Below are 17,754 nucleotides of genomic sequence, written 5' to 3' on the forward strand. Positions count from 1 at the left end.
ATAAAAAGAGCAAAAACAAAGGCAATATCAAGAGAATCAGTTCCACCACAGTAGCATTTTGACCTCGACATAAAGTGGAGAACTTTTTGTGTTGAAATGTATCTTCATCTTGCAGTAGATATTCACTTCACAACATAAATATACTGTACAGAGTGATTACACAGCTCTCTCAACTGGAAAACCCTGGTGTGTGTGTGTGTGTGTGTGTGTTTGTTTGTGTGTGTGTGTGTGTGTGTGCGTATCTTAAACATTAAGTTAAGGCAGGTGGAGTGATTGTCTACGACACCTTGAAATGTGCCACGGCGATGGATGAGCACGGAATGTTTTTAAATGTCCACAGTGAGAAAGTTTAGCTGCACAATCTTACAAACACTGGGTGAACGGTGTCTTTGTTTCTCAGGTGGTGCTGGTTACACTGACAGTGAATATCAGTTACATTGTCATCATCGCTGACAGACATGCTTTCAAACAGGGTTAAACACATCTGGGGACGAAATACACAGTGCTTCTTTTCAACACAGCAAGTGCCACAGATGAACACTGACTGCTACAGATACACTGTACAGTGCCCGATAGGATATTCTGTTGAAAGTCTATACACTATGCAGGAATATGTCAGTGACTGTTCAGTGGCCAATGATGATCACCCTGACAAGAACAGAATTATGGATTAAACACTTTACTTTTTAAAAATAGAACATGATGTGTATTAAATACTGTCTCCTAAACTGGATCACAGTGTTCATCTTTCATCTCTGTGGTGATTCAAATAGCTTGGCTGCATGCACAAGAAACAAAAAATGGTGACGAGATTGGATCAGTGGCACAAAAATAAGAAATGCGAAAAAAACGGGCACTTTTCGATGTAAATGTTCTGCTCCTGGCAAACGCTACTTCCACATGAAGTAATAATGATGTCATCAGGACGGATGTGTCGTTCCTACTATTAAACTAACCCCCGCTTTCTAGCAGAAATGGACACAAATTCACTGAACGAGTTAAGTTTATATTGCAACAGCACATACATTTGGAATGAAATACCACCAAAATTATGGGTTTAATTAACATAAGAAGGAACAATCTTTTAAATAAAATATTCATATTAAATATATCAGCAAAGTACATTGTCAGCATATTTTATTTATCTTCCTACAATATTTGCTTTTGGCAACCAAACATGATTAATGCCTTTGTGGTTCTGTTTAGGCCTCTCACAGCACAGCTGCAGGGACAGATCTTGGGTTTAATATTGAGAAAGTCAAGAAGATGAGAGAGATGAGATATGTTTAATGTCTTTGTATTAAATCATAATCCTGATCTCCCCTAAACTTGACCAAAGAGTTTTAGTAACCTGAAGTTAACCAGCATCCTTTGCTTTGTATAGACCAGAATACAATGACTGTCATTCACTGCTAGCATGCAGCGAGTTTTGCTGCTGTCAACATTTACTATAAATGCCAACATTGAAAAGTGAAATTACAAATAGTGCCCAACAAGAGACATTTGATGAAAACAACAGTGTCCAGTTGTTTCAGGGACGGACTGAGCTTTTTAAAATATATCAGTGACAAGTTTCTAATGGTTTATGTCTTCAGCATGAACCAGTGGACTTGGCTGACAGTCAAACACAGGGCAGGGAAGATTGGATCACAATAAGGAAATATAAGCACATTAGTTACATTAAGTATATGTTCAGAAAATTTGATCTTTTTCATTGTGTGCTCTTACAACTGTCCCAGTGGCAGCACCAATGATCAGTCAGTTGTGAGTCAGTGTGTTGAAAAGTGACACAAACGAAACCTTTCTTTTTGAGGGCCTGTTTCTTGACATATGGACTAAATAAAAGACATTTTGAAAAGAAACTTGAACTCAAATGTTGCCAAATGCATAATTTCCCTCCCTGCATCGTCTGTGCTGAACACTCAGTGATGCTTCCTTTTGCTGTCCCCCGTTTTCTGTTTTATAAAAATGCTGTCATTTTCATTCATCTCTCTCTTACCATTAGCACACTGATATGTCTTTTCTCCCTCCTCTCCTTGCTCTTTATTTTTTCACCCACGAAGCAGTGTATACTGTGTACACTTTCTCCATTTACCTTCTCCTTTCTCTGCCTGTGTCCCTCTCCCTCTTTGTTTCAGAGTTTCATGAATAATTATATTTTTCTTAACATGTCCGGCTTTGATATACCAATGTATTAACATCTAAATAGATTAAAGTAAAACTATACTGAACACCATTACTTTTATTTTTTTGTAAGGTTGGTGACTAAAAGAACAAGTGCAGAGATAAGAGCAGTTCTAATCTAGTCTGACAAGACCACAGTGTTTAAAACTACCTTAAAGTCTGTCTGCATCTAAATAATTATCTAATAATAATAATCTGGGAACAACATTGCTGATCTTGGAATCATAAAGTTGCATCTGACGTTTGGATCAAAAGAGATTGATTTAACCCTGAAATCAGATTGCTGAAAAAAAGGCTACAAAATCTGCCTTACAAAGTGCACGTTAGCTCCCCCAGCAACCATCGGATGTTTTCATACAAATAGTCCCATCTTGTTTCGCGACAGATAACCAGCAGCTCACCCAGCACCCAATCACACAATAAAAACCTGTAGCACTGGAAACTGGTTTAATTTTCTAGATGAGGATGTCACTATATGATCCAGGTAGCAGCTGTGGACAGACACCATGATTTGACGGCTGTTCAGCTCTGGTGCATGCTGCGCCCTCTTCCTCTGAGTTTAAATGTTTGCTGGGCAGCTGTGGGACATAGGGAATCGTGTTGGTGCCATTGGAATGCTCAATATTTGGTCAAAGAGAATTGAATGTAACTCTACAGGCTATTTTTACGTTTTTTGAAAACAGGGAAGAAAATCCAGTTTACAAAGGTCACGTTAATGAAGCGCTCAAGGATATAAAAACATTAACATTTAAAATAGCCCAACTGCATTGAGTACAGATGGAACTTTATAATTCCAAACTCAAAAGAACATTTTCTCCTCCCCGACTCAACTCAACTCAATCAAAAACCCTCACAAAGATGACCCAGTATGAACCTGTGTATCTTCTTTTGATTTTTTTTCACCTCACTCACACGCTCCCTTACACACTCAGACTCACTTACACAAACAACACACGACGGTGGAGCCTTCTGCGCACATCCCTCGCACTCACGCTCGTTTGGCATGCAGCATCTCAATGAGCAGGTTGTTGCAGGGCACCTCTCCACTCAGATGCATGTAGCACAGGTAGTCCTCGGCCTGCGTGCTGAGGGAGCGCAGCTCTGGCAGCCGCATCACCAGCTGGCTGAACTTCTCCTGGAACTGAGGGTAGGTGGACAGAGTGTACTCCAGCAGAGCTGCATTCACCTGCTCCTGAACGCCCTCCACAAATGCTTGGTTCTCCAGCAGCTTCACATCTGCACACACACACACAATGATACATAAAATATCTTTAATATATTTATTAGATTTCTTCAGGCAGCCATACAATCCCTGATAGTAAACAATATATAACTATAATGAATAGAAGATACATTGATTGATTGTTTGAAATAAGATCATTTTGCAGAATTTAAAGGTAATTAAGGGGAGATAAATAGTGTTATGCATGTATTGTGCATTTTAATGGGCTTTAAAGCTACATGATATAAAATATAAAGCAGGACAAGAAGATCCATCTGAGTTTATTGTGCTTTTCCAGTAACCTTCTGCAATACATATTTGGAATTCAAATTTTACTTGAATTTAGAGTTTGGCACATTTAAAGAACACAAATTCAAGCCTTTTAAATATGTGATTTTGTTGAAATATATAAAGAGTTTTACAGTTTACACTGATTCCGTTAATTCGTGAAAAGGTTTGTCCTGAACTTTGGAAATAGTCCTTTGATGAAATAATCTCATCTTGAGGTTTACTTACTATAATATGTTCTGGAACTTTCAACCACATGTAATCAGGGAATAGAGATTTCTACACATTTTAAAGAACCTCAGGTTCACGTTCGAGATGATTCCTCTTTTGTTTTATGCATTTGTTTCTTTGCTTATTTGGATGACAACTAGTTCGTGCCAATATTGAGTTTGCCATTTTGATTCAGAGAAATTCCTTTCATTTGTACCAGTGTGTTAGTATTTTTCATACTATATATACAGTATAAATAAGCATATCTGAAAGGCTATTTCAGAATAACAGAGAAAAGAAACAAATCAATTCAATTAAAACCACTCACTTATGTTAGCTACTGGGTTATATATATATATGCTGTATCTATACTTTAACTTTGTGTAGTATCGAGTGTAGATACAGTGTGGGTGGCTGCGTGTGTGAGTGTTCGTGTTTCTGTGTACGTATGAGACAATAGCCAAGCCCTTGGATGGACTGGCATTCAGCATCAGCTGAGCCCATCCTGGAGAGTCCTTTCAGACAGTAATTAAATGTTTTGAATCAATGTTCTGAATCATCTTTTCAAACTGCTTAAGGGCAATTAAATTACCCCCAACAAACCTGACTCTGAAGATGAGGAAGAGCGAGAGCGAGAGCGCGAGCAAAGAAGCTGCCGGCAAAGACAGCAAATATTTTCTGCCTATGACAAGTGCTCTCACCATTCAAAAGCTCTTTGTTCCCCGCTTTGCCAGCGCTAAACAGCAAACACTTCTGGGAATCTAGGCAAGCTACATCTATGCTCTCTCCATCTGCACAAGCCGCTACATGAATGTTGGTCCGACCATCGAATGATAGAGCCATCCATTACGCTTCTTTTGAGTGCCATTAGTGGACAATGGAGGAGGATGTCTTTGTTAATATTGGCTTTTGTCAACCCTAGAAATTTAATTAAGTGAATTTATTGTAGGGAGAAAGGCCAGTTTGGAAAATACTTGTAACCTTATAGATAAATAGGTACTGCAGATAAGCCACAGTGGTGACAGTTTTTCATTAAAATGTCACTGTTGCTATTCAAATCGTGCCAAAAGACAGCATCAATATTTCAGCGCCACAAACATGATTGATTTTTGCATCAAAACTCGCTATTCTTCTACAGGTTACACTTGTATAAGCTCAGGCCTTTCAAAACACATTTTGTTTTCAGTCAAGGATGAATCAGTCTCAATAAATATTGGAAAATGTTTAGCCTATTTGAATGTTTTTAGCCTGACAAACCTGATATCACCTTGCAATAAGATAGATATAGGATGACAGCGTCCCTCTTCATTGCATTACAGTGATACATTACAAACATGAGAGTGACTCACTGGGGTTGAACAGGAGGAGGAATTTCAGGCAGGCGATCTCTCTGCGGTCAACCTGCAGCACCCGCAACCTCGCCGCCAGCTCCTGACCTCTCTGCACCAAACTGGACAGAGTGACCTCAGCCTGGGACAGGATGGATGACAGCTCCACCTGCAAAACAGTCATAGAGGAGAGTCATGAATGTACTCCAACGTTAAGCATGTGGACATTATGTGTTCTAAACACCAAAAAACAACACAAAATCTATATTGTTTCAATTCATTGTTAATTATTGATTAAATGTGAAAGAAAACAAATGCTAATATTATTTATACAACAGTTTGTAGTGAGTCCTCAGCCCACCATTCCTCCAACCCTCTGTTCAATGTGTGCTGTGCGGTGATTTGATGACACACTGTCACTTAGGAATGTGCATTATAGAGATGATGATATTTTATTACATCAGGACTGTTAAGATTCAGTGTGCTTCAGTGTTGCATATTCCCACACTAATTAATTAAATTAGCACAAACAAGCAAATGCAGTTTGTGGAGCTCTGGGAGCTGACTTGTACACATCATTTTATAAATGTTTCGATTAGGTCATCAGCAGAATCTCCTTGAAGTAACCCTTAAAATTATATAACTTTAAATTACTATAAACATCACATTCTTGAATGATGCTTCAGGAAAAATTGTTTCCACCCCATTTTATCAGCTCTTTAGAAGCGCAAGACCTACATCCTGAGAAATGGTGTTTTATCATGTGGTAAATTAACAGTTTTCTGACTGAACAGGTGCTGGGTTAAATATTTTCCTATCATCTGTTTCATTACACACCTACATAGTAGTTTTTAACCTAACTAAATACAAATGTAAAGATATTATGGACTGGAAATATGGACCAGTGGCCATAGAATAAAATATATTACATTATATAATATATATATATAATATAAATATATATATATATATATATATATATATTTATATATGTATATATTCTTTTTTTTGTTTGGTTTTTTGGGGTTATTAGACCTCATCTTCACTAAGGTGTAGTCGGAAGATGTGAAGACTTTCTGCTGATATATAAAAATATCAGCACGGCTAAACCTGCTCCCATTGATAGATCAAACAGAGACAATACACACTGGGGCTGCAGTCAGAAGATTTGGAAACAAGCCGTTCTTTTGATTCAGCTGAGGTGTTAGTGAATGAAGCAGACTGTGCATTGTGTTGAGGGGAAGTTGTAAGTGGGAGTTGTTACCTCCTGGCCGGTCACCAGCAGGATACTGTCTTCCTTTCCATGTTGCACTTGTCTGAAAATGTGATCCAGGACCAGAAGTTCTGACCAGCTGTTATGGAGCAGCTTCATTTGATCTCCCACCTTCAGACAGACAGACAGATAGAGAGAAGAGGCAGATGAACAAAGACAGCAGAGACAGACATCTTCTTATGTCTACAATCTGAGAGTTATTCTGTTCATACAAATCTCACGGCTTTTTCTTTTCCTTCTCTTTCTTGGCGTAACACTGAAAATCCTGATAAGTTCAGACATGTAAATAGTTGGGATTATTCATCTTTTAGTGTCTCTCACAGCTTCTGCACTCACCTTGGATGGAGGAAATCAATAACCTCCTTTTCAAATATCTGCCTTGCTGCCAAATCTCACTAAATTATGTGACAAAAACAGAGGTGATAAAAAAGAGAAGAGAAACAAAATGTGGCTTGGTGGTATGTGTATGTCAGTATGTGTTTCTTCTGTGAATGTGTCCTATGTTGTGTATTTATGAGCATCGTCTGAGACCTGTTCACCTCTCACTAACCTTCCATCTGCTCTGCTCTGGGGGATGGACGTGCAATATTGTCTACACAGTGAAGGACACAGCAGTCAGTAATTTTCCAGCCGCAGCTGCTAATAGGCCCAAACACACATTCGTCTGACACAGAGCTGACAGAATTACTGTCTATGTGAATTAAACTATATATCAGTGCATGAGGGGAGGGTCCAATCTTGTTGGCCACAAACTCATCTGAACTGCTGCAGTGGTGGGGTCCTGGCTGTACAATGATAAAGGAAGGGGTTAAGGAAGCAAGAGGTCTCAGCGACCTCATGCGCTTCCTCTTCAGGAGGAGTTGGACTCTGAGCTGCAGCCAAGAAATCAGGGGAGAAGGGTTTTATTTTATTCACAGTGTTACTGCCTGCCCCAAGTACGGGACTGGGTTACACTGATATAGAGTATGAGGTTATAAAGCTGTAATATCTGTGACAGACACATTCTATCCCACAGCCATGAAGTACAAATCTCCAGAATTACAGAGAATAAAAAAAGCATACATCTTCAGCTATGTGTGAAACATCAGGTCATGTCATGTTCATAAAATATTTTTCAGGAGTTGTTTAGACCACAATGCAGATGTGATGAAAGCAGAGGTGGCGTGAGAGTGTCGGTCATGAGCACCTTGTTTGTGCAGTGTATGAATTGCCCCTCATAGAAAAAATTGCTGGCCATCGAGGCACTGTATGAATGTGTGAGTGACTGGGTGAATGGCAATAGCCTGTACTGTACAGCGTGGTCATCAAGCTTAGAAAAGTGCTATATAAATACAGACCATTGACTATTTAAATTGGTAGATTTTTCACTTAGACATTGCTGCTACACTGACCAGTAAATTAATAACCTGGCAGTTCCCTTGACTGCCATTTCCGATCTTTGAGAAAACTTTGGGTCAGAAAACAAAAGCAGTGTTATGTTCAAGATAATAAATACAGCTGGTTTAATCTTATGTAGAAAGAATCACTAAGATTTCACTACCTACATATGCCCTGTGCTTGGCCCTATTCGACCAGCTTACTGTGCTTGATGTTTTGCTTAAAGTGGGTAAATATGACATAGAGATGAACTGCAGTTGTTCACATTATGGTTCCTTTGTAGGCTGTTGCTGACAGTTCAAATCCACCATCTCCCTGCTGGTAAGTAAAAGTGATCTTGAGCAGAAGAGGCTAATGGTGTTACAGCCTTTTCAAATCAGCAGTCAGGCAGTCAATGATTGGCAATGCCAGCTCTGGCACAAACATATATTGGCATCACCCTATCAAACCGCAATGTAACAGCAACGTAACCCTGACTGCAACACCAGGAGGAGCAATATCAATCCAACATGTCTGGATTCGGCCTGCTTTGAGAGGGATGGCAGCGTCAGACACACTCTCGTCAAGTCTGCCCGGTGATTATAGTTTGCTGAATTAAGAGCTGAGGCTACACGTGTCGTGAAATGTGTTTTGCAGTGGCGTGACAGCGTTTAGACAATGCAAGTGTCTTCTGTGTTGTCAGTAGGAGTAGTGTGGAGCGTGCTGTCATGCAGCTGTGAAGAAGCAGTGGACACAGAACAATGTTCAGTAAGTGGTCTATAGTAGCAGCAGATACTGTACAGCAACAACATTGTGAATGAAAAAGCTGCATTTCTACATACTTTGTAAATATATAGACTGAAACCACGCTTCAACCCGTGCTGCACTTAATCAACAAACCTGCTGCTGCTAACAGCAGACACACAAGATGAGATTGTTACTGGAAATTACTGGAAAATGATTTTCATATTTATAAAGATATACAATATCCCTCACTGACGTTTGCAATGTTATGTGACACAGAGACACAGGGAGAATATATGAATATTTGATAATATAATATATATATATATATAATATTAAGTGTCCTTCTGAAAATGGCTTCTTCAGATTTGATGTTGAGTGTATATAACTTTGCAGCTCAGAGTGAACCTTTATTGTATTCAATTTAAGCAGAACTCAAATATTCCTGGACATGTTACTGTCAGTACACTGGCTCTAGGAGCAGCACATTCATGATGATCAGTATGTGCACGTCCTCAGCAACAATGTAGACGAGTGCAGCACAGAGCTGCAGTGGAGAGCTGACATTCCCCTGTTATCGCTTGCATGGAATGTAATAATCCAGCCCAGGGAAACAGCTCTTTCTGAGGAAGGCTCTCTTGGCAAAAATATGCTCGGCTTTATTCTCACTGTCCATGATGGCCGTCCACTGGACGTAAAACTGCTCTGACTGTCAACAGAAACACATCAGATGAATGGAAAAGATATATAATACTGACTGTTAAAGTGCATATGTGAACCTTTCTCACATTTTGCTGCTTGTTTCCCATTTATTTTATAGAATAAATTGTTTATGCAAATCAAAAGATCTCTTTATTTTGAAAGCATAGGCTGATGTTACTAATATACCACAACCTTTTTAGCACACTATCCCTTAATGATTTATAGATATTTATTTTCTGGCCCCTACAAATGATAACTACCTTCTCTCCAGCTAACTCGCCATCTTTCATTCACCTATGTTTCCGTCTTATACAAGTGGTCCCCTTGTTTACTTAATTACATCAATTAATTCACAATGCACAGGGCAATTATTAGTCCATCCAAACTGAAACAACTGTTTTAAATGTTTAGAGAGAGAAGAGAGACAGAGAGAGACAAATTCTTATTTCTAATAAACCATGTCTCGAACAAATTATATTTACACTAGCCTACTAATACAAACATGAAGCAAGATGGGAAAACTTTTTAAATAAACCTCTCTGCCAAGGTTCAGAGTGCTCTTCCTAAAATGACTTAATTAAGGCTATCCACTTTTGCAAAACAATGTCACAGCAGCTGGAGTATGATTCAACTTCACGAGGAGGAAGCAAAGGATGATGGTCTTCATTTAATATAGGAAACGTTTGTAACTACTTGAATTCATCTGTTGAAATCTTCTCAGAAACGAGAGAGAAAATATAAGGTTGATTATTGTCTTGTGCCTATGAGATAATAAAAGACATCAACAACTTTGAAGGAAATAGTGTTTATAATATCTTCTAAACAAGCAAATATCTTAATTGTACAGGGGATAAAAAAATACAGTGATGTTACTGATTATCCTAATTATCCCATGCATGTGTTGAAGGGACACATAGGAATGAGACTCAGATTAGAGTTCCAAGCTCCCTTTCATGAATCCTGCAAATATAGTGCGACAAAAGGCAACAGAACAGAAAACATGAATAAGTGGGTGAGCAAGTCTGCAGTGTGCAACACGAATGTGAAAGAGGTGTCCCATTGTGCAGTGCTGCAGGCGTTTCTGACAGAAAATGTTCATAAATAGTGCTATATTGGATTTGAAAACGTATTGACAAGTACATCTGAATCTGCATATTTTACGGAGGATTCAATTGTAATATGTTAAGACATTTTCTTTTGTCAACTCCACTGTGATGACATAGGAGCAGCTTCTCTCCTTTATCAGTTATGGAAAGAAACGTTGTTGTTGTTAGTCTGAGAGGATACAACAAATAATACCATCAACACAAAGTGGTCTTTGTTTCTGAGAGAAGGATGGTATATAAGAATCAAATCCTTCCTGATGTTCTTAACCATTAAGTTATTTTCATGCAACATGTTTTCATATGCATCTCTACTGATATGTTTCCAGAATCTGAAATATCCAGCTCGCATGTTTCTATGTCTTGAACAATCCACCTGTGTTTGCATATTCTGAATTTTGAATTACCTCATAATGTTGCCATCATCTGTAAGCAGCCCTTAAACATGACTGAATGCATGTACGCATGTATGCACGTATGCACGTGTATAGTGCCCCTTTTCAGGAAGCCATACATTCATCTGCTTCTGGTGCAAGCAAGGAATATAAAGAGAGAGAAAGTAGACAAAGACCCAGCTCCGTTTATCCAGTTCTGCCTAGTTCTACTTTGCTTAGACTATTTCCAGTACAACAGACAACTCCTGTGTTAATAGCAAAATATGGTTACAATGAGTGTACGGTCTCTTATCCACTTATATCCAAGCCTGTTTCAATGTGAACCAGTGAATGACAGGAGCAGACCTGCCCCATCTGTATATTCTAAATTTAAATATATTATATATGATCAAAAAACGGGCCAACTAGAATCTGACAACAGCCACAACCCAACTTCTGATGTGTTAATATGGAAAACAAGAGCAAAAAAACCTAGATACAGCACATACAGTATAGAAGCAATAATTGAATAATGTGTTACAGCAATTTCATGAAGCTATTGCCTCTGTCCCTGCAGAGCAAAATCACCCAGGTACAGGCATTAACCTCCTGCGGCTCATGCTTGAGCTGGTTTTACACGTTTTACTTGAAATCTTGTATACTCATACATTCTATGCTGTTTTACCCGTGTGATCTCCAGTCATTATCGATGATGCATGAAGCCCCTCTTGCAAAGAACTGTGGTTTAATTTCACAACATGTAGAAATCCACTGTTTCCTAATGTGGGCTTCAGGCAGTGCATTATGGTTGTATGAGTCAACTTTGGATTTATACTGAAAACGAATCTAAGGCTGTGCACTCAGCTGTGCCTCAGATCTAAAACAGGCCTGCTGATCGTAAAACAAGTTCTTCTTTTCTCTTATTTATTAGAGCAAAGCAAATGTTATGAAACTGCGTTCCTATTTTTTTAGTAACATGTTACATTGTTAGACAAAATGGGGCAAATAGAACATAGGAAAACTGCACAAAGAAAGACACAAGGAGTGTGACATGGCCTTGTAAATATCAATGGGATGAACTTTTTAGATGCATCTGCACTGACAAACCGATCATCACTATAAAAACTGCTGCAAATGATCATCAGCTTATCTTAGCTGTTCATAAATATCATCACATGTTTCGGTTTTGACTTGTACTATATTGTTAGTGTTGCTAGATTCATCAATAATAATACGTTAAGTGTTTTTCAATATGTTTATTGAGATGGTATGAGAAGACAGGGCCATGGTGCAGGCTCTGTACTCGTCTGTTTGAAAGCAGACTCTTGTGACTTCTGGTCTTTGTGATTGGAAAATGTAGGTTTCTAATGTGGCAATCATGGGTTGTGAGCTGTGTTTTCGGATTTCTCATTTTTTGAAATGTGAGTTTTAAAACTGAAATCAGAGGCATTGATGAAGTAAATGAAAAAAGTATAAATAAATAAAAAATACATATGTATTTGCGTCTTTATATGGAACATTTCATTTATGGTATTTATGATATGTTTTATCTTTTTGAGAAAAACAGCATAGATGACATAAATCACTAGGGTAGAATTCAGAGATTTTAGACTGTCCAGTTTGTTTGTATGATATAATACACAAACAGAAGGATTTTGTAGAATATGTATAAACCAAGTGTAATGGAAGGGAGACAAATCAAAGCTGTGTTGTTATTTCTGATAACATACATATTTGTAAAGGCTGCAGTTGAACGTAAAATTATATCTGGAGAGGAGCTGTAAAGTGTGACCTTTGAACCGCTCAGAGGGAACATGCCTGTGTGAACATGAGGATGGGGCAAAGACTTTGGTACTCACCCTCAGCTCCTTGAAGAAGATGCAGCTTCGAGCCCACTCCACTATGGAGAAGAGAGTCTGGTCTGCCATGCGGCACATTAGACTGAAGGTGCTGGGCTTGTCCAGCCGGCCCCGACCGCTCTGCTCCTGCTGCAGATGAGCAACAATCTTATTCTGCACCACCAGTTCATCCGGATCACAGCGCAGCAGCTCCAGCACCAGTGGTGGCAGGCTGGGCGGCTGTGGCGAGGCTGAGGGGTACATGTCTGGGTAGGGGTATACTGTCAGAGACTCAGGTGAGCTGGTGTAGTCAGGACACTCAGCTTTAATTGCCCTGCCAGGGAAGGCTGTGTACTGGTACTGGCTAGTGATTGGCATGTGGGACTGCATGGCCATGCCTAAGGATGGGGGTCCGTAGAGGTTGGCCTCGTAGTCTGTCTGGGTGATAGAGCTCGGGGTGGAGGGGAGCAGATTTTTGGAAATGGTGGGCAGCGTGTGTAGGGTGCCGGTGAAGCCATAGTCAGTCTGCAACGGAGAGGCTGGTGGAGGAGCTGGGGTTTCCAGCTTGAACCCATTGGATCGTATCAAAGCCTTCTTCTGTTGCTTCAAGGCCCTGTCTCTCTTGTACATGGGGCCAAATTTATTCCTCCCCCCACGCATGCGGTCTGCTCGCACCGCTGTCACACAAGGGACAAGAGGGAAAAAACAGATTTACTATTAAAACACCAACTCTACTGAATTCTGCCGCACTGTCATCCCAATAAACTGTGCTCTGACTCTGTACTCAGACTACGAGCTGCATTTTAGCAGCAACTACTCATACAGAGCAAATAAGAGACATGTTGGTCATTTTTGCTTCCCTTTTTAGGGCTGAGAAGAATCCCCAGAGTCTGTGCAGCTCCACTCCTTCTTGTAGCCTAAATAGAGCTTTTGATTTAAAACAGGGGAGTCTCCGGGGTTTTATCAGTAAGTCAAGAATGTGTCCTTTTTCTGCTACGGAAGCAGGTGCTTTCCTGCATTGCTGTCTGAGAATTAATCTCATCCCATGTGCATATAAAGAGAGCCACTAACACCCAAAAAATATTCATACAAATTATCAACTTATTAAAAATGTAAATCAGAACAGATAGTTTGTGTTGGTGGAATTATTATTGGAATTATCCGATAAACAATGCAATAATGAATGTGTAGCAATTCCAAGTCTTTACATTTCCCCTCCCAAATAATAACTAATTGACGAATAAATATTGTCTGCAGATTCGGGCTTTCCATTTCAATCCGGGCTGTGCACAGTGACGTTTACCTTCTAGCCGCATCCCGACGTTGAGGCATTTCTGGAAGCGACAGAAAGGACATCTCTTCCTCTGGGTCTTGTCTATTTTACACTCTTGGTTTTCCGCACATGTGTACCTCTTGTTATTCTGCACCGTCCTCTTAAAGAAGCCCTGAAACACGCACAACACAGGGACTTCCGTTTTTAATCATCCAAACTTGTCTCTTAGAAATAAAAGGATATTATTAAATCCGCTGAAGATAAAGTAATTAGTTCTGTATCTTAGGCTGCATATTATAATATATTAATTCATATATGCATCAGTATATAAAAGGGTTTGATATTTTGGAAGATGGAAAATAGAAGTAAAAAGCTTTAGTCTATCGTTTGAATGTTTTTTGTGTGTGTTGGTCTGTTTCTCTGCGTCTTTACCTTGCAGCTCTCACAGGTGAGCAGACCGTAGTGGTATCCAGACACTTTGTCTCCACACACAGGACACATCTCTTCAAGGTCATCATCATATGTGTATTCCATAACCTTCAAAGTCACACCTTCACACCCAAACACACACACACACACACACACACACGCAGGACAAGGAAGCGCACTGTTGAAACATCCACATCTCTCTACGATTAATGACATCAGAACTTAAAAAAAGCGTCTCCTCCTATATTTTTTACAATAGTCTAGTTAGAATAAGATCATTTGATTTGACAGTGTTTCAGGTGTCTGACACTTAGAAATAATTCAATACACTTAGAAATAATTCAATTAAAACAAACATAACATTTGTATTTAAATGTGTTTTTGTTGTGACCTGCATGTGAAATAAATAATAGTGTTCATTTAATCAGCATGGCCGAATTGTTGTTTCTTCCCATTTTAAGCAATTGAATCTGACATGTATAGAACTATAAGGCTATAAGAACAGAATCTATTTGAAACTACCCCAGTTATTTAATGAAAATGTATTCTGTGCGCATATTTTGAGCTGAACAATATATGTATGATATACGCGATAGCCTATACTGGTTATTTTTGAATATATATATTTTTTACATTATTTATTAAAGCTCAAATATATTTTTTTAATACATGAATTCGAATTTATTGAACGGTTGAACAGATCAGCAAATGATCTTTGTTGATGTTTATATGAAAATATGACTCAAATTGGTGCAAAAGAAGAACTTTCGTTAACGAATGTCGGAAACACTGGGGCATGATTTGATTGGAAACTTAAAACATGAGTTTGTAAATATCCTATATATTTTTTTCCTCGCTCTTTACTGTTAAGATTAAGCGCCATATATATATATATATATATATATATATATATATATATATATATATATATATATATATATATGTAATTTTATAAATAACGAGCTAAATGCACCGAAGTGTGATTTTAAGACCCCGCACTTTCTTTACACTGTGAATTTATGACATAATAATATACGAAACAAACTGTTGCTCAAAGTAAAATGTGACCTCTGTGAATTTGATGAATCCGCCTCATCAACATGACTTTTATTTCCCACTGTGTATTTTTTCTCATTCGAGGTTTACGTAAATCATCTACCTGCCATGGGACACGAGGCAGCTCCATCACTGAGTGCACAGTCTAATTCATCACAGGCTGTAGCGCTCGGCCCGTTTGACGCAGCAGTGAAACACTGCTCGGCCGCCCTGTGGGATCGAACAGCCGGTTACTTTGCGGCCGTCGAGCCGCCACGTTGAGACAGAAGCAGCTGCGGCGATGAACCGGGACGATGAGAGGAATCAGCGCGAGACGTGGAGGCCGACGTGTCACGCGCCCGGTGAAACGGTGCGGAGGACACGCGGATAGTCGGAGGATGTCAGAGTGTTGAGTTAATACAAGAAACTACAATAATTCTAATTGTTGTTGTTGTGATTATTATTATTGTTGTTGTTATTATTACCATCATCATCATCATTATTATTATTATTATTATTATTATTATTATACGCTCGTTGTTTCACATTTCACATTTCCCAAATCATCAACACATTGAAATAGGTCGTTATATCATATATAGTGTCGACATCATTTTAACGCTTAATTGAATAACAAAGCAAATAATTATTACAAAGGCCTATTTTAATTTAAAAAATTTTTCAAGATATTTTCATCATTTCACTATTGTTGGTCTCGTGTTGTTTTAAATAGACCTGCTTGGATTTTTTTAATTTTAATTGTCGTTTAATAACGGGGGGAAAACAAACGTATTGATTTTGCCAAATAAAAACATTGCTGTATCATACGTTGATCTTAATGAGACAACAGGCTGTGGACCTGTGATGCTGGGGATTTACTTTGTGCAGGTTTAGGTCACAGAGCATTTAAAACATTTCCCTGCAGGCTATAATGCAGACACACACAGACCGATGAAAGAGGAGAGACTTACCGTGAGCCTTGTCTCCCAACATCTGAACTGCAGCCAGTCAGGGGTGATTGTCTGATAACTAAAAGCTGATGGAGGAATAGCTGCAGCCTCACATTGGCTGCTGAGCAGAGCAAAATCAAAAAGGACGCAAATCCGGATGGACACTGTCTGTTTTAACACTGCTTTAAGAACCAGTGAGGCCACAACTGTAGCTCGGAGTGAAACTCTTTCTGTCCGCTCGCTCTTTACTGTGCATCCCTTATCAGCAAAGTTAGGCTGCCGAGCTGCTATTGGCGGACGCTGGGTCACGTGGCGGACGCTCGCTGCCTCCCCGGTGGAAATGCCTGGACAGAGGAGCGGAGCGGTGCTGATGAGGAGTCACACCTTCAACGCCAGCTCGATCATCTCACTTTGCTTAAGTCCGTTTGGCAAGAAAATCTGCTAAAGAGCAGCTTTTACAGCTGCACTTGCAGAGAATGTTTTTTCACACACTCGTTATTCAATGACAAAGTTGTTCTTAACTTTCGATGCAGATGAGAGAGGGAACTGATGAATACACACGCGACCCAACAGATTATGAAACACTCGAGATCTTAAAATCTCTATTCCGACACGATAACTATTGTATGGTTACGTCACATCAGCACATTTGGCTGCATTTAAATATGGCAATAACAACAATACTACCACTGCTACTAATAAAAACAACAATAAGAATAATAATAAAAACAATAATAATAATAATAATAATAACAATAAAAATAATAATAAAAACAACAACAATAATAATAATTATTATCGGCACTATTGATTAATATATGCTATAATTAGTTATATGTATTAGTACATTCATTTGTCATTCATCAGTTATATATTAGACTAATTAGGTATTTGGCATTTCATTAGCTTTCATTTCTATGTAACTTTAGCAGTGTAATCGCACAGACTTACTGATTGCTCAGTTTATTTTTAAACTGGCTTGCAATTCATTGTTCGCTGTTTCATTCTGGATATTTCTATATTTATCTCCACATATGCATGCATTCAGAGGTGTTCCAGCTTATGTTGGCATTAATATCAATTGACTCTGTTAGGGCATTTTGCTTGGTAAGCACTGTGAGACGTCAAACTGTCTATTGTTAGCTGATGACACAGGAAACAGGGGGTGGCTGCTGAGGATCCGTCAGGCTTCTGAGGGTCATTGTGTGGAAACGCGAACAAAGCTGAGGGTCCTCAACTGTTGGCCGTCATACAGTTTTAAAGACGGGAAACACAAACGACACTGATGTTGATACAAAGCTCACATCCATTTGCTGAATTTGATTACCGTCCTTTTCTGGACTGTTAGATGGGTTCAGTCTCTGTCATACAGTGAGGGGTTCTCTATCTACGCTCATCTCTTCCTCAGGGTCACCCTCTGTAAAACTTTTCAGACCACTGCCTGT

General features: G+C 39.0%; 1 protein-coding gene across 2 annotated transcripts; it reads right to left on the reverse strand.

Annotated features, from left to right (window-relative positions):
• Window positions 1–186: 186 nt before the first annotated feature.
• nr5a1a (nuclear receptor subfamily 5, group A, member 1a) lies at window positions 187–16,815 on the reverse strand. Of its 2 annotated transcripts, XM_069522835.1 has the most exons (8): window positions 16,331–16,815; window positions 14,328–14,446; window positions 13,926–14,067; window positions 12,644–13,299; window positions 6,497–6,616; window positions 5,254–5,401; window positions 3,127–3,420; window positions 187–2,762 (listed from the first exon to the last, which is right to left on the reverse strand). In XM_069522835.1, exons 1-7 carry the CDS (start codon window positions 16,350–16,352, stop codon window positions 3,173–3,175), a joined length of 1,455 nt encoding a protein of 484 aa, XP_069378936.1. In that variant the 5' UTR covers window positions 16,353–16,815; the 3' UTR covers window positions 187–2,762; window positions 3,127–3,172. The 2 variants fall into 2 exon arrangements, with proteins under 2 accessions (XP_069378936.1, XP_019957910.1); XM_020102351.2 differs by having other exon boundaries at window positions 187–3,420; window positions 16,331–16,814.
• Between the last annotated feature and the right edge of the window lie 939 nt (window positions 16,816–17,754).

The sequence above is a fragment of the Paralichthys olivaceus genome, chromosome 4 (genome assembly GCF_024713975.1).
Source record: "Paralichthys olivaceus isolate ysfri-2021 chromosome 4, ASM2471397v2, whole genome shotgun sequence".
NCBI classification, from domain to species: Eukaryota; Metazoa; Chordata; class Actinopteri; order Pleuronectiformes; family Paralichthyidae; genus Paralichthys; species Paralichthys olivaceus.

Excerpts from the sequence above, each read along its gene's own strand:
- nr5a1a (XM_069522835.1), bottom strand. The coding sequence starts at position 16,352 with ATGTTGGGAGACAAGGCTCACG. Across the intron at positions 14,068-14,327 it reads TCACCTGTGAGAGCTGCAAG|GGCTTCTTTAAGAGGACGGT; the intron begins GTAAAGACGCAG and ends TGCGTGTTTCAG. Across the intron at positions 5,402-6,496 it reads TGCTGGTGACCGGCCAGGAG|GTGGAGCTGTCATCCATCCT; the intron begins GTAACAACTCCC and ends ACTGTTTTGCAG.